Source organism: Mytilus edulis, chromosome 10 (genome assembly GCF_963676685.1).
Source record: "Mytilus edulis chromosome 10, xbMytEdul2.2, whole genome shotgun sequence".
Classification (NCBI taxonomy): Eukaryota; Metazoa; Mollusca; class Bivalvia; order Mytilida; family Mytilidae; genus Mytilus; species Mytilus edulis.
Genome location: NC_092353.1, coordinates 65,695,228 through 65,723,154, shown reverse-complemented (window position 1 = coordinate 65,723,154; position 27,927 = coordinate 65,695,228). Strand labels below are relative to the sequence as shown.

The following is a 27,927-nucleotide window of genomic DNA, read 5'->3' as shown; positions in this document are numbered from 1 at the left end:
AAACATTTCACATTATTGCTTTTAAAATACTATTTGCTTTGACCAGTTTGTATAAAATATCCGCCCGTATAAAAAAACTTCGGACTATAATTAGATATACGTACGATGTACTTCCGCCACCCTTTTTAAATAATGACCCATTACAAGGATCCTACAATTCCTCTTGAATCAAATGATTATTGACTTTTACAAATGATTATTGAGAGGTAAAGTCTATGTATATTAGTGTAAAGCGAGAGTAAGTGTCAGTTAATAATTATACGTCTGACTTTCTCCTTCCACTGACATTCAATTAGTAAACAACGATTTACAGCGATAGGAAAATATCCGCTAAAACATAACTCGAACATTTAAAGGGGCATTAGCTGTCAAATTCATGTTCACGGATTTGACTCAAATTTTCATATACATGTATATTTATAACTTATATACTAATTCACCAAGCTCAACCGAATATGAATTATTTAATAAATAAAACCAATCCTTGATAAAACAACACATAAATAGCATAAGTGTGCCTACAGTTGTAACAGCGTTTAATAATAACTACATTCTATTTTCTCCAAACTAAAATCTCTCACTATAAATTCAGACAAGAACACTACAAAACCGTTGATATTTTTTTATAGTATAATACACAATCAAAATATATCTACAAACGAGGAAAAATGCATGTTTATATTTATAGATCCACCTTGATAATTATCAACTAAAAAGAGTGGGTTGGGGGAGCGGGGGGAGGGTGTTAAACTTAATAACGAACTGCTGCTACGTAAACTATAGACCATTATTTCTCAAACGAACCACTTAAATACAGCTTGATCATGCTTTTCACGAATCTCATCAGCTGTAAAAGCTGCATTGGGTAAATACCTTCCAATCTTAACTAACATAAACACAAACCATGAACTTATTATAAACAAATACATGTGTAAACAATTACTTGTCCGTTGTGTGACCAATAACTTTAATGTTCTTAATATTTAATGTAATGGAAGTTTTTGTCTGGATCATAAATAAGCATTGATGCAAAACTGTCAAAATAGATTCAATTTGGGTATCCTCTAGTTAGGGATTATCAAAATGTACTCCGCTAAATCTGTTATTAGACTGATAATCGCCAAATCTAGTTGTAGCTTGACATATAGTAACTGCCAAAAATTGGAAAGGCCAGTTAACACGAAATCCTATTTTTTTATTGAAATTTTTTTGTTATCACAGTTAATATTAGATTGATGTTTAGTAAACAGAAATCGTTAGCTATCTCCGTATTGCACGTTAATTCATTGAAAATTGATTTTAATGTCATGAACAGAAAGAAATGTGGCACATTATAAATAATACTAACATGAAATTACTTTCTATCTGTCAAATAAAGTTCTGTAATGGTTAACCATCCCTACTAGAATTTATACTATCAATGTTACTAATGTCTATGCCTCAACTGAAGGCGTTATTTGATACATGTAATAAAATAATAAGAAAATGAAATACTCTTAACTCAAAAGTAAATTACCAAATGAAAAGTCTAATTTCGGCGACATCTTGAAACTATTCATGTCAATTCATGGCAAGGCGATAGTTCACGGAACAATAACTTGCAAACCTCAGGTTGAACTTTTGAACTCATATTTAGTTATAAAAAGGGCATTAAGTTCTTCATACTTTTGTAAAAATAGTTATCAAGCTACTTTATGATAATTGTAAACTTTTGTTGTTCAAGTTAAACTGGTTTATGTTTTGTTCATCATTTATACTATAATTTGGTTGACTTTGAAATAGTGAAAAATGGTCTCAAATATATTCGATTCGAGCATCACTGATGAGTCTTTTGTAGACGAAACACGCGTCTGGCGTAAATACAAAATTGAATCTTGGTCTCTACGATGAATTTATTTACAACAGCTGAGTCGATGTCTCTGCTGGTAGAGCTTTAATTCCCCGGGAGTATCAACAGCCTATAGTTAGTAGTCAGCACTTCTGTGCTGACATGAATTATCATTGATATGGTCATACATTGTATTTATAAATTAACTGTTTACAAAACTTTGGAATTTTTAAAATACTAAGGCTTTTCTGCCTCAGGAATAGATTGACATAGCTGTACATGTATGAGGCATAACTTTTAGGAATTTTGGTCATAAATGCTCTTCAACTTTGTACTTTATATGGCCTTTTTAATTTTTTTGGATTCGAGCGTCACGGATGAGTCTTTTGTAGACAAAACGCGCATCTGGCGTAAATACAAAATTGAATACTGGTATCTATGATGAGTTTATATATATGCTTCTTATCCCGAAGTATATCTATCGTTAATGATTGTAGTCCAATATGATCTGCATGTGTCCTCTCAACGCATATTTTTTTCTTTGGCAGTTTAAGATTGAACCCCATTATACCAAATAAAAACATCTCTGAATATAGATATTGAACAATACCTGCAAATATTTTGATGACTTTTTTACTTTTATTCATTAAAGGGATAATTCGCGATTTTTCACTATTTATCTTATTATGTTCATAATACCATAAAAAACATATTCACCAAGTTTTATTTTATTATGAAATCTAATAAAGGAGAAAATTGGGAATTATTAATTTTATTTCTTGAAACTTCCTGACTTATGTGACGTAGTTTAAGTCTTTGATGCATGCCGGGAGTGAAAATATCTCATTTAAGTCTTGTTCGTTAACCATCTAATAACGCGATTTAAAGCGCATCGACGACTTTTGGTGTAGCTATTAACCAACGAAAAATAGGTGATAGCCATGCAACTTTTAAAATTAGATCGTGTGGATATTTTGCCACGAATTTTAATAATAAAATTAATTCATACAATAGAACATTTTTATGATTTTTTCTACAAATACTTTAAACAGACATATGAATTGACATGATCAATAGTGTAATAAAAATACACGTTTGTGTTCTAACCTTTTTGCTTCATTCCAGCAAACATTTTCACTTGCTTGTACGGTGGAAATAAAATGTGTATTGTTTTGTGACACCTAAAGAATGTTAAGTGCGTCGGTTAACTCAAGGTAATTAAAGGAATAGCATTATGTAATTCTAATCCTTTGATCCTCATTCAGTGAAATCTAGATGTCACGGTTTATTGGCTTAAAGGTGTGAACAACATTTCGTATGAATTGAAAACGGGAGTCAGTCAAAGTTATAGACACAGAAATCAAGGACTTATAAAGACGTCCCTGCACAAATGTAAAAAAAAAAAAAATAATTAACGGGAATAATAAGGTCGCACAATAACTGGATAGCTGTTGTATATTTTTATATTTTGCATAAGCATTTAGATCACTTTTAAATGAATTATGACTTTTAATTAATTCAGTAACGATAAAATACTTAATTATTTTAATTGAAGTATAAATTCATAAATAAAAATAGCCTTCTAATCACGAGTGTATGAACTATAAATTGTACTATTTTAGATTAGGATTGACAGCCTTTAATATTTCAAACAGATCATTAACAATTGCAATTATATAATTTAGTCCATCCAAAGTTATCTTTAATTACCTATTTAGGAATTAATGTTTTCATCAAAATATTTCAAATCACAACGCACGAATACTTCAGATATTTGATAATATTTTTTTTAAATTGACAGAAAATTTAAGAATCTTTTTGGAATGGAATCGAAATTTACGAACATATATGCTTTTAAGTGTGAAAAAAACCATCAATAAAATTTATACATAATCGGGAATGTCCTTAACAAAATAGTCTTCGTCTCACACCGCAACTATATATAATACTTTAGCTATTTGACCAACAATGTATAAAAAAACAGAACGAATTTAATTTCATCTTTCCCTATTGTTTAATGTTATTATAAGTCTGTTTCAACTGGCAAGAATACCCACAAAGCGGACAAGCGGTTTGTTCTTTAAATTGCTGTCATTGAATATCAAGAAAGAAAATAAATCCCGAAATTGATTTGAAACTTTGATACTCTATAGTTTATTTACATCCCTTAGGGATTATTAGTGTACGTCCAGTTGCGTACATATAACATGCATGTACGAACAATTGCGATGATGAAGAATTTCTTCCTTTATTCGAGAACAATCTAATTAATATATAAATGTCCATAACTTCGATGAGCCAAAGAAAGTTATTATCGACCTGTATTTAAATCTCTTCTTCTTCTTCTTTTGGTATACAATAGTCTTTCGACATTTGATGATTACATACTGTTGGCATACGTGGACTAGTCTACTAACAAAACTTTTACTCCAAATTACACAAAATATATGTTTCTTTCTTATGTGCAATGTATACATGTATATATTTGAATTTGCGCTATAGTTCCGTAACTTTTCATCCTGGCGTATATACGAATGGTCGACAAGTGCGTACATTTTTTAAAATCAAAATTTCTGGTTTGGTCCGATCTGTCCTTCACCATTGACAAAAAATATTAGATTTGGATCTTTATTTCATCAAATCTGTTGTTTATTTTTAGTTACTATCTATATTTTTATAAATGATTTTCTTTACATCAGAAATGTTATTCATAAACAAGCGTATGAGTTTAGTAATGACTAGTATATACTATCACTTTCGGACACGCAAGATAGAGATGCATATTATACACCTAATAGTTCAAAATGGAAAGTTATAAATTATCGGCCGTGTACACTGATCAATACCCTAAGAAGTGAAACGATGCATGAATTTGCAAGCTCGACAGGAAATCGCTTGAATACCTGGACGTGTCACACCCCCTGCAATACCTTAGGGAGTAATACCTTTAGCAATGCAGGTGATCAGTGGAGCGAAGATCCTAATTTATTTGAATAAAAAGTTTATTACATAAAAGAATTATGAACTAATTAGATTTCCGAAAACAATTCAAGTTTCACAGAACACTTATTTATGATTTGAAATTTTTACTTTTTAACTAATTCCAATATTATCATTATTGTTAAAAATAACAGATCGTGGATATTAAAAAAAAGATAAGAAAATTTTCCGTATCAACTTAGTTATAGTTAACTAGTCGGATAAAACAACCGTACGATTGACAAGATATCGACACGCAATTACGACTACATCGGGTTACTGTAGTTTTGGTCCTTAGACATATCCTGGGTGCATTTCGGTGAAGGTAACAAAATGGCCGACCTCAGAGAATTGATACTCTAAATTTAAAATCGATGTTGATCTCTTATCTATAAGAATAAAACTTTAATATTCATGAATTTGAGCATTTTTATACAGAATGAACATAATATCAATTTTTGATTTTTTTGCGAAGTTTCCCTTTAAGAAAAGCAGTAAAATTATTTAGATTGAATATTTCCAAAATTTTCTAAATATTCAATTGTAGAATTATAGTATGAAATCATTTACTATTTTTCCACCTTTATTCAAAATTTGTTATAAATTGTGGGAGTACTATTGCCTATTCTCCAATTTTGTTTTGTATGTTTTAACATTGTTTGTCAGTATCTATTTCCTAAAACCATAAGACATAATCATATATTTCATTGTACATATTCATCTTGCGTTATCTATAAAACAAAACAAAAATAACAAGCAGCTCTTTCTGTTGCAGGCAGTTACGGTTCAAGGGGCATGGATAGATTTATCAAAATGGCAAAGACATATAATGTTTGTATCCCATTCGATGAAGGAGTTCCGGGCACAGCTACAGTAAAAGATTTCACAAATATCATTGAACAGTTACTTAAGATAGCTAAAGCACGAGTAATTGTTTGTTTCTGTGAAGGAAGAACTGTCAAAACTCTACTGGAAGCCACTAACAAAGTTGAAGGAGCAAAAGGCTATTTTCTTATACTAGGCAGGCAAGTTTATTAATATCTACAACATGTTTATTACATACTTTAACGAAAGTTTATAGTATTCTTTGAGAACGTACATATGTTGGTCCGCCTTTACATCGCCGACACTTTGAATATACAACTCCTTTTGAACAATGTATTGAAACTAATAACCTTTCAGAGAATCTTTTGTATTTATTGAATTGTGCACCTCGTATTTTCAATTTAATGTTTTACCTTCATAATTATCATATTTTCGATATACAGGACTTTTTGTATCCAGAAAAGGATATCTTGTGTAACAAAATACCCCTAAATTTCCGACTGGATTTCAATAAAACTTTCACACAGATTTTTGTCAAAATGCAATGTGAGCACTAAGCTCTTGATTTTAGTTTGTTTGTTTGGTTGATTGATTTCTATATTATAATCAACAAAACAAAACATTTACTTATCTATGCAGATGAGGGGATGTACATGTATTTCAAAGCTCTGAACAGGATAAGTGCATCTGGCCTTTTAACGCCAATGGAGCTTTTGTTATCATTTGGCGTTCGTTATCAGTCGTATTTTTTCTTCTACGAAACAACTGAACTAATTTAGATCATGGTAGTATTATATATGTTGAGACCAAAGTTGGTATGATTGATCCTAGGGGTCAAAAGAGTATTTTGTAAATCATATTATCTTCAACAAGCAACAATGAAAGCAATTGACTGATATTTTGAAATCATAGTAGATAAGGAAAGACTGATGAAGTGATGTTCAGAATGTCAAGATTTAACAACTTTACAATTCAACCAATAAAGTCACACGACTCATTATATCAGTTATTGTCCATTGCATGATTTATTTTTTCTACCAGGTTAAGTGTATTTGACTATTAACTTGAAAACCTAATTAGATAGGCAGAAACTATTAACAGCAAAAAATATCGTCAACACAATAAATATCTTCAAATATACGAGTATGAATTAAAACATCAACTGACTCTTTAAAGAAGTTTAATGGAATGATTGCCCTTATAAGACCAGTTTTAAGCGATTTCAGCTATTATCTTTAAAGCTTTTATAGATACACTAAACTATAAAAGTCAAAAATGATCATTAATGAAAAATGTAGATCAATTTCAATAGACTGAAACCATCAATGAAATAGCCTAGCCCATCTATAATTTTATTAAAAAATTATAAAACATTATTGTACAAACAATTATATTCTGACTATGGAAGTCCGATACTATAAGTAGTTATACTTCTTTGTCCTGAAGATATCATGATACTAAAACTATTCAGTCAAGTAGATATGAAAGGTGGAAATTTTTCTCATTATTTTTTAATGGAATGTAGTTTTGTTAAGAGTTGTCTAGAAAGTAAAATCACAAAAATACTGTACTCCGAGGAAAAGTCAAAACGGAAAGTCCCTATTCAAATGGCAAAATCAAATGACAAAACACATCAAATGAATGGACAACAACTGTCATATTCCTGACTTAGTAATACGGCTGTTTAAATAGGTTTTTAGAAATGCAAATGTTACCCTAGTTGCAATCGCAGACATCACTACAAACATGGTCATATCGAAACAACTATTGGGACTGATAATAAAATGGTTGATCGCGTGTTTAATATAAGAGAATGACCATTTACGTCCATCCTTAGGCATGCTATACTTCAAATATGCGTTAATAATTGAGCTAACAATCCTTTGCTTAGTTCGCAGCGTTTGTTTGGAAATCTTTAAAATAGATCAACTGCAAAATACCGTTGCAGTATGACATAAAAGTTGACTAGTCATACCGAATTTTCTTATTTGTACAGGAGTAGCAATGTGCATGTGAACTGTCGAATGAGACCTACGGAATTAGAATTATTAAAATGTGTGTATCCATAAAATTTAATGAAGATTGATGACGGGAAAACTTTAATGTTAGACTTAATCCAAATTACTTCGGCAAATGAAAGTTGAAATTTATAATTGAAAAATTTATTCATTTGTGTGCAAATACTATCGAATATTATATGCGCAGATATTAAGGCAAAATGACCCTACTGTTTTAAATCATGGAATTATTGATTGAAGTTATACATCATATGTCTGCTTATAATTTATTATTTAGGTCATCTTTTCGTTCTAAAAGGGATACTTAGAGATGACGTATAAAACTAATCTTTATGACTTTTCAGTTTAAGAAATGTTTACAACCGATCTAGTCTCTATGGAAATCATCCGCTGACTTTAAAGTCAACCGAATATCGTATGATGGATGAAATGTCACAAAACCGTTTTCAAACCACTGTATGTCGTTAAAAGTATTGCAACAATTTTTTTAGCAAGTGCTTAAAATCCATCAGTCTACATTGATAATTAATACATTATACATTGAATCCTAAATTGTTCAAAGCATTTTGTTTTATGGTTATAACTTTTTATCAATACCTGCGTGAACAGATAGTTTTCGTATCACTAAGACTGACCGGAGTAAGACATTGATAGGGCACGCTAAAAATGCGTTAATTCGGTAATTAGCATATCCTGCAGGGTGTTTCAAAATTGTGGTATTTCCATTGGCTAATTGATAGGTCAATGTTGACTTTTAAAGGTCCTATTTCTCTTTGCAACTTCGATTTTTGATTATTTCTCCAACCGTATACAAAACATTTAAATATGTTTTACACGAAAATATTGAAATTGTAATATTTGATTCCATTCTGAAGCGTACAAAAGGCTTGAAAACGTCTAATGTCAACAGACGTCCGGACTCCTGAAACAATATTTTCAATACCGTAAGCGGAATGATATTTGATGTGAAGCTTGCAATATCGATATATTCCAACAAGAAGACATAGAGTATCAACAACATAAGAGAAATATGTTTATGAAGCATTTTACTGCTCCATCCTTTACACACTAAGGGTCGGTTGCAGAAAAAACTGTACGACAAAAATTATGATTAAAATTTCTGTGTGTTCCCTCTGTGTACATATCAGTAGCGTGTGAATGAGGAGTACGGTAGAATCATTTATTTTAGTGGGTACCAATTTTCGTCGATTGTCGAAAATTGTGGATATTTGATTTCGTGGTTTTGCCAAAATCCGCATACTACCTTACAGAAAATTTGTATTTCGTTGGATATTTAATTTCGTGGATCACATGTTCCCACAAAATCCACGAACATTATATAAGATTGCGACACTTTTTGAAATACTTTACTTATCTCCTCATTGGTTAAAATAAGGTTTCAATGAAAGTCTGGTTCATTAACAGTTAGATTTAATAGGCTTTAAAAGTAAATCAAAATGACCGTGCTTGACTTGATATCCACAACACTCGCCATTACATGTCATGCAAGCTCTAGACTTTCGAATATATATTTTCAGTGCTAGACTTTAAATTTGTAATTCTGGATTTTATCAACATTTTGTATGCATATTATATCATGTATGATGAAATTTATTCTTGTATCATATAAGGGTTTATATATAAACAATCGCTTAATTCGCTTTTGCCCATTCTTTTCTATTCCACTGTCGGAAGATTTAAAATTACTGTCTTTATATACATGTTTTCACCTCACTACCCATGGGCAGTTTCGTGTTATTTTCTCCGTGTGATGAATGGTAATCTACATACAACTTTGATACCACAAACATTAAACAATGTAACAGTCATATACATCTGTGTTCATTTCCAATTTGCGAAAGATTCATAACCAAGAGGATCTTTATTATTCTCGTGGCATCTCGTATGATACGAGATCCTGATTTGGATTTATGCTAAATGTAAATGTCAGAAGAGTGACAAGTAATATGTCAACTTTTGTTTCGCCTTCTCCTACTGACAAAGAAAATTTATAATTGTGATAAAGTAAGGGATCGATTTCTGATTTTATACCGTCTTCTTTTTCATTCGTATATAACAATGTTTTGTCGGTGCTATAGTATTTTTAAATCTGAGATTACTATAACACATCTGTTATGGTAGACTCACTTCAAATGATGAGCCTAACCTTTCTTCTTGTTATTGAAGCTTGTTCGTTTTACATTTTTTTACAATGTATTTGCATATCTGCAAAGTACTTGAATGTGGTCCTTGGTTAACACTTAGATATACGATGTTGCAAAAACTTCATTACTTACTTTGACAATTTCATTGTGATATATTTATACACAATATCAAATTGAATAATAGCAATCCAAGTAAACTAAAATTGAAACAAAAATAAACAAATGTAAAAAAAAACGGATGAAGATTTTTTTAGATTGACTTTTGTAAACGTTATTCTTTGATATTGATACTTGAAATTTTTTAGTTTGAGAAAATTTACAAAGTTCCCTTCTACACACACACATACATAGACAACAATAGTGCATTGACTTGACATATAAGGATGAGGCTTAGAAACGGGGAAATGCGAGGTTGTGCCGAGCTATTTCCCCGTTTCGGGCCGAATCCTTATATCTTTGATATGTCAAGTCAATGCACAGAGATTGTCTTTATACTGCAATCTAAAAAAATATTTTCATTGGTAGTTTAATGCGTTAAGGTTATTTATTTGATTTAAATATTGGGGGGATTCCCCTTTAAAAAGGCCTCATGTTATGCTCGCGGAGAAATATACAATACAATGAAATGTACATTTACCTGTTGAAACCCACACACGATGGTGAACTAAATCGTTTGAGTATGGACTAAAATATAAACCATAAGCATAAAACATAATGATTTATAGGTTGCAAACAAAAAATATTAACAAATGAAATATGTTTTTCCAATAATTGCAAAAGAAACAAGGTTGCGTCGTTCCACGCATCGTTGTATGCATTGGAAACAAGAACAGGTTGAAGAGGTCGTATGAATAAGAAAATATTAATTCGGCAACTTCTATTTAAATATTCATAAGGAAAAGTGATATCGGGTCAGTGACTGTATATAACAAAGAAATATACAGTCAACGCATTTTGACTGCTCAAATTAGACGAGTGCAGTATAGATAGGCATACACTTAGTTTCCTAATGCTGAGATGTTGTGTCTCTTCAAAGTGTCTATATACTTGTGGGTTCAAGCAAAACCGACAAAAAATAAAAGTGCATCTGAATATAAAATGCCTTTGTTTTCTGGTAAATTTGTATCTTATAATTATGAAGTTATACTTGATGAAAGATGGGTACTGGTACTTTGATAAGATGTTGACAAATTTAGATACATAAATATTAGAGAAAAAAATCACTATATGAATTCTGTTCAATAAACATACTAGCAGTCTACAGAACAACGACGAATAAAAGCAATAAGTTATTTTGTTTAAATCTATTTAGCGACGGCTGGAATGACAGACCTGATGTTGTCAAAGACAACGAGGCGGCAGCAGCAGGTGGTATGTCAATAAAGCTTCATTCACCTCTGATTGATTGGTTTGATGATATGTTCCAGAACCTAAGTCCGTACACTAATGATAGGAATCCGTGGTTTCAGGAATATTGGCAAGAAAATTACAAGTGCAGCATCCCTGGAGCAAAACCAACACAATTTAACAATACCTGCACAGGTAATTATTTATCATATGCAATAAAATTTTATTTTTCATGACAACAAAAAATCGATAAACCAATTATCTTTACGTTTTCGCAATCTTTCTTATCTAGACTATCAGTCGTATTCCATAATTAAAACAAAAGCTCTTACACAAAATAAGAGTTGTGTATTCCATTGCACTTTTGTTGTTCAATGACATGTCTAAGGCAAAATCGTCCCAAATATTGACATTTTATATGTTCTGAAAGATGGCGGACTGGAAAAAGTGGATTCATTTTACTTCAACTGAAAAAAGATATTTTGAGCATAAATCAACCTCAATTCCACAAGGTTTTTAAATTAACGTTGCAAAATGTTCTTGGACATGTTTATCCAAACAGACTCAGACTATAGGTAACTTAAGAATAAACTTGCTCATTTGTTCATGCCTAAATACCGATGACTTGCAATACAGAAATGAATTGGCAGTATCATGAAACTAACTCTGGTGACATGTATAATAACTAAATACGTATATATATTTTATTTTTTGGAATACGAATGTATTATTTTATCTGGTTCTCTACACACATCATGAAATATCAATATCTCAATACAACGTGAAGTTGTTTTGCTTGTTCGCCACAAGGAATCGCATTGTAGCTCGAGGCTGATATTTTACGATATCAATGTATTGAAAACCCGATACTAGTAATCAATACTTATCACAAACGGAGTAAAAGGAAAAGTGAGTTTACGTCAATAGTGCAAAACCTAAGTAATTCAATACAATTAGAAAATATATTTCTTAATCATATATATAGTGTAAACTGTCCCTCATTTTAACATCTGATTTAAGATATGTATGCATAATTCTTTTTTTAGGAAATAAATGGTTGATTACTGTTACACTTTTCACCATACCACATTTTTTCAAATGACAAATTCATTTAAATGCATTTCTTTTTCTTTTCGATAGGCAATGAAAAAAATCCAAATTTTGTTCAGGATTCTAAGCTAGGATTTATAGAAAATGCTTTGTATACAATGGCATACGCTCTCCATGCTATGCAGAAAGATCTATGCGGCGGAAGATCAGGAATATGCAAGAAAATGTCACCAGTCAAAGGTTCCCTTTACAAAAAGTATCTACTAAACGTTTCTATAACAACTTATAGCAACGAAAGTCTGTACTTTGATGACAATGGAGACCCACCTGCAAGGTAATACGAATTCATGTGATTTGGTTATCATACGTTCATGTCTGTTTTAGATGTGAGTACTTATGTATTGTAATTTGAGACCAATACCATTGATCCCTTCTTTCTATCATTTGGTCAGTAATTCGGCTACGACGCGTGATAAACCCTCATCATTTGTATCTAAATAATGAAGAAAAAATATATTAGTTTTGTGTGTGATTAAATTATTTATGGCATAAATCAAAAATGATATGAGATGTTAAATTTACTCAAAAATTTATAGGACATCATTGATATTTTTATTTCATTAATATCCGCGGGAATAAACAACTGTTTTAATTATTTTTTACCTATATCAAACACCCTTGACTGAGCTATAAAATCTAGAATAAACGACGTGCTGTCGTTAAGTATTTCTCCTCGTTTCACCAATGAAAGACGGTATACATACATATACTGCGTTGTCGAGATGTCACAATAGCAAGGTATATATACATAATGGTGTTATACCTGTAGGACCATAAGTTATCATATGGATATAGTCAGTCTTAAAATTATCATATATTTAGACGTATATGATAAAACTGATATTGGTGTGACCGCAAGTAAAATTGTTATTCTATGGGACAGACAAAACAGCTGATATGCATTATTAACCAACTTCTTGCCACTTGTTTTGATTTGCTGGTTGTGTGTTTTCTTTTTTATCTAATATTTAGAAGTGAATATATTCTGATTCATTGCAGATACGATATAATGAATTTCCAAAAAATAAAGGATGACTTTGGAAACGTGTCATACAAATACATTATGGTAGGTTCATGGGAGACTGGGCATCTAATTATTGATGAAAACAACATTTACTGGCCACGAACGGGAAAAGTAAAACCCATGACATCTGTTTGTAGTGAGCCCTGTAAGAAAGGTTTTGTTAAGGTAGGTCTTTAATGTTTTTATAAAGTTAAGGAGTAATTGACAGGTTTATGTCTCTCATTTTATAATGGCATTCATCTCTTTTGGTTTCAACATGATAAGATTTCAGCTTTCAATTAGAAGAATTGTGTTCTTCAATAATAACGTCAAGTGTCCAGTAATTATAAAAATATAGAAGAAAAAACGTCCACACTTTTTGAATATCCTAAATGGGTCTTGGCATTAAAATATTTTTTAAATATGTTCAAGTTCCTTACTATATATACTTTTAGAAAATTATGAATCATTCTAACAATAAAGATTTGGTTATCAATACAATGGAGTATATTTTATTAAATACTACATAAACCTCTTTTCAGAATATCGAAACTAATATCAAGTGCTGTTGGAAATGTACAAAATGTGAGGACAATGAGATAATGTTGGACGAGGAAACTTGTAAAACATGCAGTAAAGGCTGGTGGCCTAACGAAGATCTGTCGGGTCAGTAAATCATTAACAAGTAAAGAGTAAAAAGTCATTTTGTGTGTATTGCCGCATAAATAATTTATTCTTTATTCGCTTACTCTTGTGGCAATGTGGTGTGGTTCACTAGCTGTATTACAACCTTTTAAACAAATCAATCCATGTGCGAATTTACCGTTTTACAAAACTAATACAATTTCGATTTTTGTTCAATTGTTCTTTTCACACTTTCAACGATTATGCTAAATGGGACATCGAAATAAGCATAAAATACCAATACAAAAGATCAACCCAATTTACAAAAACTAAGACGCATAGCCACGGCAAGGAATATCCTTGTGTCTGGTAAATATATTTTTTAAATTATCAATGTTTGTGATTTTATTTCTGAATGTAAGTAGAATAAAAGGCATAAATGTGGAATGATACCCCAGTCTTTTTTTTGGTTTATTGTTTTTAGTTGTATCTAATAAATTTAAGTTGTTTATACTAACTTAAATGTTCTGCTTATACTACCTCTTATTGGTCATAGCTGAATCTCGGGACTTCTGTCTTGTGTTTCAAATTTATTTCGATGGATTGCGGCAATAGTGCGTTTTTTTTCAAAAATTATTTGATTTTTCTGATAAATTGAATATACAAGTTTGTTCATTGATGCAGTTTAATCTATTTCATACTAACTCCAGAGAATTCAACTTATTAACATGCCACACTTCTTCTCGCCATTATCTACACTCATTTTTACATTGAATACTTTTAGTAACAAACACGTCACTATCTTTTAAATTTCGAAGAAATGATAAAATCCACATTTAATGTCAAAGGTGAATGGTTAATATACATTCTTCACGATAGAAAAATTGAAAAGACAAGAATAATCATTAGATATGAAAATAAGGAAATGTTATATATTTGCCATTGAGACAACTATCCACCAAAAACAAAAGAACAAGGATATTAAAAAATGCTTGTTATCGTGCTGTTTTCAATAATGAGAATTCAATGATATATTGAAAGTTTTAAAAGGCATTAAATGAAAAATATAAAGCCTGCATTAAATACATTTTCCCTGTGCTTAAGGTATATGTTATATGCTTGGGGTTCGTGTTGTTTATTCTTTAGTTTTCTATGTTGTGTCGTGTGTGCTATTGTTTTTCTCTTTGTCTTTTTCATTTTTAGCCATGGCGTTGTCTTTTAGATTTATGAGTTTGACTGTCCCTTTGGTATCTTTCGTCCCTCTTTTATGATACTTATTGATGTCTTTTTCATTTCTTTCTTTAATCATGTGTGTTTGTCGATATTATATTATTATTGTTTCATTAATCATAAACATCGTTATTGATTTGGGCTTTTAACTATTATATAGTTTACTAGTATACCGAAAGTCATAAATCGATTAAGAGAAAATAAATACAGGTTAAAAACTCAAATTGAGGAGTACATAAACTATAAGAGGAAAACAACGAAACAACAAAAACACTGAAGTTCAACAAAAAACAAAACAACAATGCAACACACAGAGAAAAGAACTATGAGTTAAGCCTTTTTCAACTGATTTTTATAGTTCGTCCTTATGTTGTACTGTTATACCACTGTCCCAGGTTAGGGGAGGATTGGGATCCCGCTGACATGTTTAACCCCGTCACATTATTTATGTATGTGCCTGTCCCAAGTCTGGAGCCTGTAATTCAGTGTTTGTCGTTTGTTTATATTATTTTTCGTTCTTTCTTTTTTTATATAAATAAGGCCGTTAGTTTTCTCGTTTGAATTGTTTTACATTGTCATATCGGGGCCTTTTATAGCTGACTATGCGGAATGGGCTTTGCTCATTGTTGAAGGCCGTACGGTGACCTATAGTTGTTAATGTCTGTGTCATTTTGGTCTCTTGTGGACAGTTGTCTCATTGGCGATCATACCACATCTTCTTTTTTATATATAAGATAACTGATAAGTCTTATGAAGACGTACCACGCATCTGACGTACCATTGTCATCTGTGTGGAGTTTTTGAAAGTCGTTTTTATACTTCATTTTCTCCCAAGATATCTAACAAATATTTTTAGTTGGTTGTCTTAATCGAGTAAATTATAGACATAGACACATTTAAAGCATATGATCTTCTCACTTCAATGTCCCGCCTTGTCCATAATTGTCGACCTACAGAATCATGCTGGTTCTTGTTGCAAGAGTTATTTTCCCGGGTTGGTAACTAATGTTCCCCTTTGATATCCGCGTTTGGTATGTTGTGTTCATGAGTGTATCTACTCTATTAGCACTCAGTATGCGATCAAACTTATCAGAACTGTCTGATATCATAGGCCTGTGCTATAAAAGGGAATGCCATCGTGAGCATTCATTCTATAAGTTACGGTTAGAATATCTGGTAATCGCATTCCTTCTCGGTGACCAGTTATAAAACAGATAACATGCCTATATTGGATACTTCTCTTCATTATTTTCTTTGACTTCTACTACGAATTTTTCCCAAAATACTATTTATATGTTGAACAATCAAATCTTTAAGGACTGGTATGATGTATATACTACTTATTTTTTATTTCTCTCAGTCTTGAAAAAAAATATTTGTCCATTTTGTTGACTGCTGTATAAATTTGATCATTTTCTTTCATCTGGTTTTTCAATTTCTGAAAACCTGGAGTATACTGCTTTTGTATTTTTATCATGAATAAAGACAATATAACTTAATTTATTAATTTAAAGATTGTGATAGTTAATTAAGATTAGATAGATATGATTCATTTCACATAATGATGATATCTGTTATCCTAAATATTCATAGATATCGACACAAAGAGCACACCAACACCTGGCGATGTTTTAACAATACAGTGACCAATCTGTTCTTTTGATTTTTTCATTCTGCTCTTTTAATTTTCAGCTTGTCGAAAGTTACCAATAGAGAACATGAGCTGGACGAACAGCGAAGCTATGATTGCTTTGATAGTGGCATCATTTGGAATCTTTGTTACATTATGGATAAGCGTCATATTCATGCGACATCACAATACTCCTGTTGTCAAAGCTTCCACTAGAGAACTCATGTACATTATTATGATCGGCATTCTTGTTGCTTATTCCTGTAACTTTGTACTTGTTGCCAAACCTACTATTGTTACTTGTTATTTTACAAGAATATTACCCGGATTATCCTTTTCTATGATTTATGGAGCGCTTGTGACAAAAACAAACAGGATCGCCAGAATTTTAGAAGGGACGAAAAAAATTATCACCAAGAAACCACGCTTTATGAGTGCATCCTCTCAAGTGATTATTTCGTGTATCTTGGTCGGTGTCGAGTGCGCCGTTATAACCGTCATGCTAATTATAGAACCAGCAGATTGCACATTAGATTATCCAACTACTCGCCGTGTAAGACTCATCTGTAACACAACAACTCTTGGTATTGTAGTACCCCTTGGATTTGATCTTTTACTTATATTTATGTGTACATTATATGCTGTTAAAACGAGAAACCTTCCTGAAAATTTTAATGAGGCAAAATTTATTGGATTTACCATGTATACGACTTGTGTGATTTGGTTAGGATTTTTTGCCATTTATTTCGGAAGTGACCCAAAAGTTTTTACATTATCTATAGCCATCAGTCTAAGTGCATCTGTTTCACTTGTATTGCTTTTCTTTCCCAAAGTGTATGTTATTGTTTGGGCACCAGAGAAGAACACACGTAGTGCTTTTACTACATCAAAAGACGTTCGTTGTCATTTTGGATCAGTGTCCTACAACTCGGTTGATAAAACAGAAGGAGCGTAAGTAAAACGACTTTATATAAAACCCTAAGTTGAAGCTGTCAAAACAAATTTTATTAGTGTACATTTGTTAACCACAATACACCATTTCTGCATACTACCATTGCTACAAAAAATGTAAAGACATAATCATGTAAATATAGAGTATACATAAAAAAAAATCCTGGTTTCGGGCAATCAACAAAATATCTGGCTATAACAGTCTGAAATTGTGGTTTAACAGATCTTCAACAATATATTGATAAAAGTACAAGTATGGACACAGACGCAAATTGTCAGTGGGGTTAAAGGTCGTTACAAATGTATTGAAAGCTAGACTGGAAATGTGTATTAACAAATTGAGTTGATGTGTACATGTCTTCATTCAAATGCATTGACTGATAAAAAAAAAGGGGGCTTCAACTTCCACCCCTCTCTATGAATTAGTTGTTCGAGTGTTTGAATATGGAGTTTGTTAATAAATAGCTGCACTGTAAGCGCATGATATGTCTTGATTCCTTTTAAGCTTGCTTAAAGGTTGAACTATTTTGTTTTGTACAATTATTAGTCTATTTGTTTTTTCATTTCATTTGTTTTATATTTGTCATTTTAAGGTCTTTTATAGCTGACTGTGCTGTATGAGCTTTTGTCATTGTTGAAGGCTATTTGGGGACCTGTAGTTGTTAATCTTGTTTTAAATTTTGGAATGTAGCTGAAGTCAACAGACATAGACAATTCACCCAAGTTTTATAAAATGATGTGGAAGTGTTTATGTGAATAATTGAGATGGGAAATGAGGAAAGTGTCAAAGTGACAACAACCCAACCATAGAGTAGACAACAGCTGAAGGCCTCCAATGGGTTTTCAATGTAGCCAGAAACTCCTGCACTTATAGGTGTCCAAAAACTATAAAATCCCTTCTTTTTTTTAGCATATATAAAAATTCATAACACAGAAATGTATAATCTGAAATTTATTACAATCAAAAGGGACCTTAGGTCAATAGTGTAAACAATTCACCAAAGTTTAATTAAAGGTGATGGATGCATTTTTGTGTTATTGTTCAAAATTGGAAAATTAGCTCTTTTTTTAAGGATAAAATCTCTCTTCATAACATGGAAATGAAAATTCTAAAATTTATAAAATCGATGTGGAGCTTATGTCAATAGATATAAACATTTCAACAAAGTTTCTTGAAAGTAGGGGGAAGTGTTTTCTAGTTATTGTCTGAAGTGTGGATGATGGACTGATAGACAACAGTATACTATAATATGTTGTGTGTGAGACATTGGTATTATAAAATGGTTTCGAATGAATAATGATTAGAAACTGTTTAATGCAGTTATTGAGGGAACGACAGTGAAGAAATTGCTGAGATCAATGCGTTTGAATCCTAAGAATTCAATTTTTGTTGAAATGAAACAAAGTTCAATTTTTGACCCTTTGAATCTTAATGTAGACCAATTTGAAAACGGGACAATCCTGTGCAATTGAATATTTCTTGCTATTGTGCAATACTGTGCAATTAAAAATTTCTTGCTATTGCACAATACTGTGCAATTGGAGATTTCTTGCTATTGTGCAATACTGTGCAATTGAACATTTCTTGCTATTGAACAATACTGTGCAATTGAAGATTTCTTGCTATTGCAGAATACTGCGCAATTGAAAATTTCTTGCTATTGCACAATACTTATAATAATTTTTGACCCCGATTTGGACCAACTTGAAAACTGGGCCCATAATGAAAAATCTAAGTACATGTTAAGACTCACCATATCAAAGAACCCCAAGAATTCAATTTTTATTAAAATCAAGCTTATTTTAATTTTGGACCCTTTGGACTTTAATGTAGACCAATTAGAAAACAGGACCTAAAATTAAGAATTTGGACATGGTTAGATTTGGCATATCAAAGAAGCACAATACCGTAATTCATTTTTTCGATGAAATCAAACAAAGTTTAATTTTGGCCCCTTATTCCTTGGGACCAAAACTCCAAAATTAATCCAAACCTTCCTTTTGTGGTCATAAACCTTTATAGATTTCTATTAACTTATACTAAAGTTATTGTTCAAAAACCAAGAAAAATGCTTATTTGGGGCCTGTTTTTGGCCCCTAAATCCTACACTGTTGGAACTAAAATTACCAAAATCTATCCCAACCCTCCTTATGTGGCCATAGACCTAATGTTAAAATATCATAGATTTCTGTTTACCAATACTTAAGTTATAGAGCAAAAACCAAGAACAATGCTAATTTGGCCCCTTATTCCTAAACTGTTGAGACTAAAATACCCCAAATCAATCCCACCCTTCCTTTCATGGTCATAAATCTCGTGTCTAAATTTCATATATTTCTATTTTACTTTTACTGAAGTTAGAGTGCGAAAACCGAATGTCTTTGTACAACCAAAAAGTTTTCAATTTTTGCGGTTGTATAAAAATGATCTCAAATCAAATTTTTAATGGAGTTTGCAACAGTAATTATTCAACTACTCATTTTAATACATCATAAAGTATTAAAGTGTAAATGTCATACAGTCATGGTGATGATGCCTCCGCTAGCATATAACGTTATAAAGGTACATAAATCAAGAACTGTAAAAGTGAAGCTGCTAAAAATTGAACTTAAACCGAGTTTAGAGGTACCGGTAATAAGCATTGTATACACATTTCACTAAATTTAGTTGAGACAAACTTGAGAAATTTTTCCATTTGTGAAAGTGGATAACCCTAGAATGATAATCAAAGTGCTTGTAATCACTGAATGGCTATTAAAGACTGCTTAAATTTATCAGTTGGTAGTAAAGTGAATTTTGTATTATATATTGTATATATAGCATTATTTTAAGTCGTTTCAACTACTATTCTGGACAGAGAAAGATAACTCCAATTTTAAAAGAAGATTTCATAAAGCAATGGTTTTAGGTAATATTAATTCAACAACCATTCTGGACAAAGAAAGATAACTCCAATTTATTGTCTTGAATCTACAAAAATGTTTGTTTTTGGCCCTCAATTCCTCGACTGATTGCCCCATAACCCACAAAATAGACCCCAAATTTCTACTTATGGTATAAAATATTAAGGTACAGTTTCAGAACAATTGAAATACTTATACACAACTTTTTGTACTGACACAAGATTAATGCTTGTTTTGGGCACCTTTGGAACCCTTATTCATAAACCTTAGGGACTATATATATATAACCGCCCCAAAACAATCCCAAGCTTCCTTTTATGATTATAAATATTATGTTATAATTTAATGGCTTCCTTTTTACTTATACTGAAGTTATTATCTGGAAACCACCCGTCTTGGGAAGACGACGACAGGATACCTACATGTATTTCAACTGCAAAAATTTCTGTGGTTGTATAAAAATTTAAAATATGTACAATGAAATATAGTTTCGAAATTGATAAGCCTAGATAGGCCTTATAATTTTTTTCCCTCATAGTTGAAGGACCATTTTCACTCAGGACCGAGTCATAAGTAGGCAGTACAGTCTACAGATGTATTAAAACAACCTAGCATCATATTGCTAGTAGTGGGAGTAGCATTCTGGGGTAAATTTGTTCTTTTTTTTATATAATATGTTTGGTTCAAATCAAAATAGAATGCTTTTATCTCCCTAATACTTACATTGTAAATAGAGGTGGTACTACTTTGACAAATCCTTGTACATGAGAGTTTTCTGTCAAATCTTTATTTCACAAAGAATGAATTGCATAACAATGAACTGAGCTCAAAGCAAAGTACTTTAATAATACACTTAGACAAAGAGCTAAATCCAGTGATATACTTTGTACTACAGGTCCTTCATTAACATCCATTGACCAAAACCATATCTCAACGACATTCCATACTACATGGTTGGATTCGGAAGTCCTGAAAAAGACATGATTTTTTTTAACATATTTTAAGTATATATACACAGGTTAAAACTTTCTTGTTGTATAATCATTCCGTATCTAGCAACTATCAATTTGCTTAATGCACATATTGATATATGTTGAGTGTACCTCTGTTGGAAATAAGAACACACAAACCTCCACCTAGTTTTAGTCAATGGACAAAACATTCAAAACTATAAAATATTATAGATCTAAGACTTGTCAGTGTCTATTTACCATTGCCACTGAATCAGTGATATATGTATTGTACACATAATTATATACATGCAAGACTAAAATTATAAAGTACATACATGTTTGTATATAAGACTAAAACTGACATTCAGTCTTTACAACATCTTCATTCCCAAAGTCATCTCAAATCTGACTTCATGGTAAAATAAGATTCCATATCTACAACCAATTAAAAGGAAAAATCCCTCTGATAGACTAGCATTTAAATCCGATTTCTAAAATGGAAGCTAGGTCACCTTGGAACTTAGAACTAAAAAAAATCGAACAATATTTCTGATATATTTCAAATGCATGTACATGAAATAATATAAATCTGTAAAATTCACCATATTGTTCCCTTTTTCATCTTCTGTTAGATACTGTATATCCAGTGGCGGATCCAGAAATTTTCTTAAGTGGGGGCCCACTGAGTGACTGACCTAAGAGGGGGCTCGCTCAAGTCATGATTCAGTGATTCCCTATATAAGCAACCAAATTTTTTCTCAAAAAGCAGCCCCCCCCCCCTAAATCCGCCTCTGATATCATCCTCTAGATGTCTTTCAAATACATTCAGTTTAGTGTGGGTTGATCTTTGATTGTTGTACATGTTACAACCAGATTCCCGGCAGGGGGCAACTTTGTAAGACCGCAGAGGTTCAAGCTTAAGATTTTGAAATAATTGGATCTTTCAAAAAAAAAAAAAAATAATAATTATCAACCGACCCTGTTTTTGACACAGGCTTCTGATAAATGACATAATATTTAATATTTTTTCTCTCTTGCTTCCTCTTGCATAGAAAGCCAGTAAAACATTTTATTAATGTCAAAAGGTATTCCAAATAGGTTAAAATCCAAGAAATTTGCACAGCAGGTGCTTCAAAAACATTGCAAATGGCCCAAGACCACAATTAATGACCCGCTTTTCGTTGTTCACGAATGTAGTTCCTTTTAATTAGAGTGTATTTTTCCTTAATTTTTTTTCTTTCCCTTCCCCACTCATATCTTAGATTTCATTGGGTGGAAATGAAAGATGAGAGGTGAAATAATTTTTTTGGATGTTGTATTTAAACTGATTTTGATATGGAATGAGTGATTAGTCCAAGTGCAAAAAGGTCATATTTACAGTTTTCTGAACATCTCTTGACTTGTCCATAGGGGTATGGATGTATATTGGCTCAATTTGTAAAAGTGATTGCTTCAATCTTTCTGAATTTTTGATATATTTTTGGACTAGTGCTATACATAAGACACACAAAAAATTTGACAAAAGTGCATGGTACAATTGTTTTAATGATACAAAATGTTCTAAAGAAATGATAGAGAAATTAATTGTGGTCTGTGGCCAAATGGCACACTTCCGGTTTTTGAAACTAATTATGGATCCGGACTTGGAAAAACATGATAAATACTCAATAACTCAAAAATGAAATTTTGAATCATCACCAAAAAGTATACAGATATTAAGATTAATGTAACTAAGAAGTGTTTAAAGTTTTAAGCCATAATCAAGAATTGTTTTTGAGATACGGTGTGACATGTGAATAAAACACCCCCCTGTTTAAGTTACAATGTGCCGTAACTCAAAAAGTTTTAATCTTATTTTCACCAAAAAGTATACACATCATGTGACCATCATAAAAAACAACTATATCAAGTTTCATGAAATTTGGATAAGTCGTTCTCAAGTTACGGTGCCACATGTTTATGCTGGACAGACAGACAGACACCTGACATTTGTATACCATAATATGTCCCGTCTTTGACGGACGTATAAAAAGCAGTACTAAGCGTGCATGTTACGCTAGAAACATATTCAAAGAATAAAGTTTTATAACTTCTTAATGTCATATCCAATATTTATCAAAACCTAAAGGGGAGTTACATGTATCTTACTTCCTATATTTTTTCGTGGATGTCGATACATCTAATCGCTGTTTATTCCATACCGGATAAATTCTAAAATTACACAACTTTTTCATCCAGTTGAAGCTATCTGGGGCCGTAGAAACAATTCACCTTGCACAATACTTTTTAATGAGACCCGTTTTAACTTATTGTAAATACTTTAAACAAAATAATTTTTTACTTCAATTTTAATTTTGAAAAAAAGAGGATCATACTCTATTAAAGTTTCTTGATGATCGCTTTCTAAAGTTTTTCCTCCCTCAGCTCTCTACTAAAAAAACTTTATTTTCGGTCGCATGACCCAAACAGGAAGTTGTACATACAGTGTATGACTGTTTTTCCCAGATTGGACTAAATAGCTTTAATTAAATAAGGTGTAATTTTCGGGATTGTTGAAAACTTGCATATTCATCACTATCTGATTTTGTGGTTTTAACAATCCAAACAGACAAATAGCAATAAGGTAATCATACATTTTTTGATTGAGTTAAGTCTGCCAATTGATATTTTATCGTATGTTTTTCTATGTTGTGATGTTATGCTATTGTTTCAGAAAAAGGGAGAAGGTTTGGATCCATTAAAACGTTTAATCCCGCTGCAAAGGTTTGCACCTGTCCTAAGTCAGGAATCTGATGTACAGTTGTTGTCGTTTGTTTATTTAATATATACGTGTTTCTCGTTTTGTTTATATAGATTAGACCGTTGGTTTTCCTGTTTGAATGGTTTTACACTAGTAATTTTGGGGCCCTTTATAGCTTGTTGTTCGGTGTGAGCCAAGGCTCTGTGTTGAAGGCCGTACTTTAACCTATAATGGTTTACTTTTTAAATTGTTATTTGGATGGAGAGTTGTCTCATTGGCACTAACACCACATCTTCCTATATCTGTTTAGGAAAACATGACCTAAAACCTCCTTCATATAAGACAAAAAACATGGGAACTCATACTGAATGGTCAAATGTGTTAAATATGAAAATTTCAGTTAAGATGGTAAAATCACAAATCAGCCGGTAATGTAAATGGACTGAAAGTATGACTTTTGAGCAAATTTAAAGGGAAATGACGGGGAAGGGGCAAATTAGCGTTCAAGGGGAGCAAATGCTGTTTAAATTCGTAAGCGGGTTTTAAATATAGAGGGAAAGTGGAGTCATCTTTTTAGACTTTAGTTACATGTAAATATAACTTATGTAGACTTACCTTCTAATTCTAAAGACTATTAAAAAAAAAAACACACACACAACTCGGAACTATTTCTAATTCACTTGGACTACTGATATGCAAACCTATAAACAAAAAGAAAAATATCATAACATAGTGATTGAAAGATTCATAACACTTTGAAAGGATAATTCAGAGGGAGCATGTTTGTTTACAAATAATAATGTCACGTGATTGCGCACTGACCTCGCATGCTGCATCGCCCTTACAATTCACTAATACACGTACATAACCATTTTCATGCAAACATGCAACGTGAATGTGATTGGTTATCAAATAATACAAAAATAATGCATGAACCGTTGAAGAAGAAATTATTTCATCAAATACATTTTGTAGATTTGATTTTCACTTTCGACACGAATAGGTCGAGTTGACATTCCTGTCATCGGAGATAGTATTGAGATAAATGGGATAAAACGGACCGTCAAAAAGGTCTAGAGAAGCACATCAGTAGAACCTTAACATAAATAAGTAATACTTACCAACATTTCTCTAATTGATAACCTATAGAACTGAAATTTCACAAAAATACCGGTAAATAATTTTGTTGATTCAATGTGATGATGCTGGTTAAATTGGCGCTAAATAAATATTCTTACTCCTATTGCTTCATGTAAAAAAAAATGTATAGAATTGAATTCGACTACAGTTCAGCATAAAAAAAACGTGAATATGCAAAAGCCAGGTAATATGTTAATGATAAAGTGTGTATAAATTTTCGTAAACGAAGTTACCCGTATACTTCACCAAGAATTACATTTGAGCGCAAAGTTCAGTATGTGTGATTTGGTTGGTTTATGTAACATTAGACTGGGATCCTGGCTAATCTTGACCTTACGACGTGCAGCTAGATTGGGCCGGATCCCAGGCTAATGGAACATCGTAGAACTCAGGGTAACGGATTTTTTTGCGTTGCTATTAGATCATTGAGGCCATCTATTTTTATTGCGGGTTCCACATATTTAAATCGGAATTATAGAAAAAATGGAATGTTGTGAGCAGAATCAAAACAGAAATGATGAACACTGCAACATTTCCAGCAAAATATAAATAGGATGGAGGATCTGTGTATTCACATTATTTGTAAAACTCTCCTTATTCATGTGAAGCGTGTGCTTTACATCGAGGCTTATTCTTTACATCGAGGCTTATTATGATAATCATCGACGCCACAGTACTTCAACCAATCAGACAATGTTTATTTGGGGCATTCGATCGATTTTAACTCAGATTTTGGAATATTTCAATCTAAATTATAAAAAAATGGAATGTTGTTAGTACATATAAAATAGAAAATGATGAATACTTTTAGCTAAAGATAATTTGGATGGGGGTTCTGTGTATTCACATTATTTGCACAACTCTCCTTACTGATGCCATATTTTGGAATTTCCGTGACCTAAATGGTTCGCGAAAATTAATATTTTTATATATAGTATAGTAAAACTATTGTTCATCGTTAACTGTACGCATTGCTGTTGTTCAGCGTTACTGTATGTATTACAGTTGTTCATCGTTACTGTATACTTAACCGTTGTTCAGCGTTTCTGTATACTTTGCAATTGTTCAACATTACTGTATATATTGCCGTTGTTCAGTGTTACTCTATATATATTGCCGTTGTTTAGCGTTACCGAAGAATAACCATTGTTCAGCGTTTCTGTATACATAACCGTTGTTCAGCGTTTCAGTGTATATTGGTGTTGGGCTGCCTAATGTATATACTACCTTTGTTAAGCGTTAATGTTTATATTGCCGTAGTTTAGCGTTACTGTATACATTGCCGTTTTCAGTTTAACTGTATACATAATTGTTGTTCAGCTTTTCTTGATATATATATATATATATATATATATATATATGCTAGCGGCAATTAGTGAAATTATGCATACAGTTTAAATCCTAAGCAATAGACTTACACTTAGGAATTCAGTTATTGCCTGATATTTCCAGGCATTGAGCTTATTTTCTTAAATCTGATGAAGATTATTCAACTTATTGCCAAACATGATTTCATATTCCACAAATTGATATACATTTATTTAAAAGATCTTTAATTTGTTTGTATTCAAAGCAGAACTTATTCGTTTTTACTTTTTGGTATTGCAAAAGTAGTTGTTTTAAACTAGTAATTGTGTCTCATAGAAAAAGGGGGAATTGATAATCTATCTGAAAGTTATTTCAAGAAAAAACCCTATAAATTAATCGTCCTTGTTTGAAATGGTCACAAATAGACTATAAAAATACATGTTTGCCAGTCACATTATCTTATCATCAGTTTTGTTGAATGTCAGAATGTATAATTTTTCTTAAATACCTATTTAGTTTTTTTCAATTCTTAATTTTGATTATTATTATTTAAGAGATAAAAAAAATTCTTGAACCTTTGCGGAATATAAATTCATATACGTGAAAACAAATAACAAATACCCAAGGCAAAAGTAGGATGATCATTTGGCAAATATTAAACTTCTGGGCCAGAAAAGAAGACTAGACTATTACAACTAAAAATAGTTTGACATCTTTACCATTAGAGTTTTGATAGATACTTAAGTAAACAAGAATGACGAGGAAGATTCTAAAGTTGATATTCTTTTCTAAAGGAACTGTATGGTATTTTGGTTAAACACACAAAGAAAAGGTCATAGTGGCCTATGCTCATTGTAGATCGTATAATAAAGAAAACAATTAATAACGGCTTTGCAAACCATTCCATGATTCCATTATACTATTTCTTCCTTTGTGTAACAGGTTAAAAAGCGCAGTAGTCAAGCCTATTTTCATCTCAAGAGTAATATAAAGAGGAAGGGTTGATTTAATGGATTTTGAATCAAAGTCCGATGGAAACTATTTTGTTTTATGGTGAACAAAGATCACACACAAAATTTTATGTTGCTAGAGCTCTTACATCAAAATTGCTTTTCAAAGGTGGCTTCTAATATAATTGTTGTTTTCACAATTTGTGGTATCCAAAAAAAACA

General features: G+C 31.7%; 1 protein-coding gene across 1 annotated transcript in view; it reads left to right on the top strand.

Annotated features, from left to right (window-relative positions):
• Nucleotides 1-27,927, top strand: part of LOC139491692 (metabotropic glutamate receptor 1-like) — a 59,832-nt gene that overhangs the window by 24,556 nt on the left and 7,349 nt on the right. Inside the window, exons 2-7 of the mRNA XM_071279505.1 lie at nt 5,583-5,832; nt 11,128-11,357; nt 12,303-12,546; nt 13,272-13,461; nt 13,818-13,941; nt 16,822-17,710. Coding sequence (XP_071135606.1) covers nt 5,583-5,832; nt 11,128-11,357; nt 12,303-12,546; nt 13,272-13,461; nt 13,818-13,941; nt 16,822-17,710 — 1,927 coding nt within the window. The remainder of the gene's footprint in view (nt 1-5,582; nt 5,833-11,127; nt 11,358-12,302; nt 12,547-13,271; nt 13,462-13,817; nt 13,942-16,821; nt 17,711-27,927) is intronic.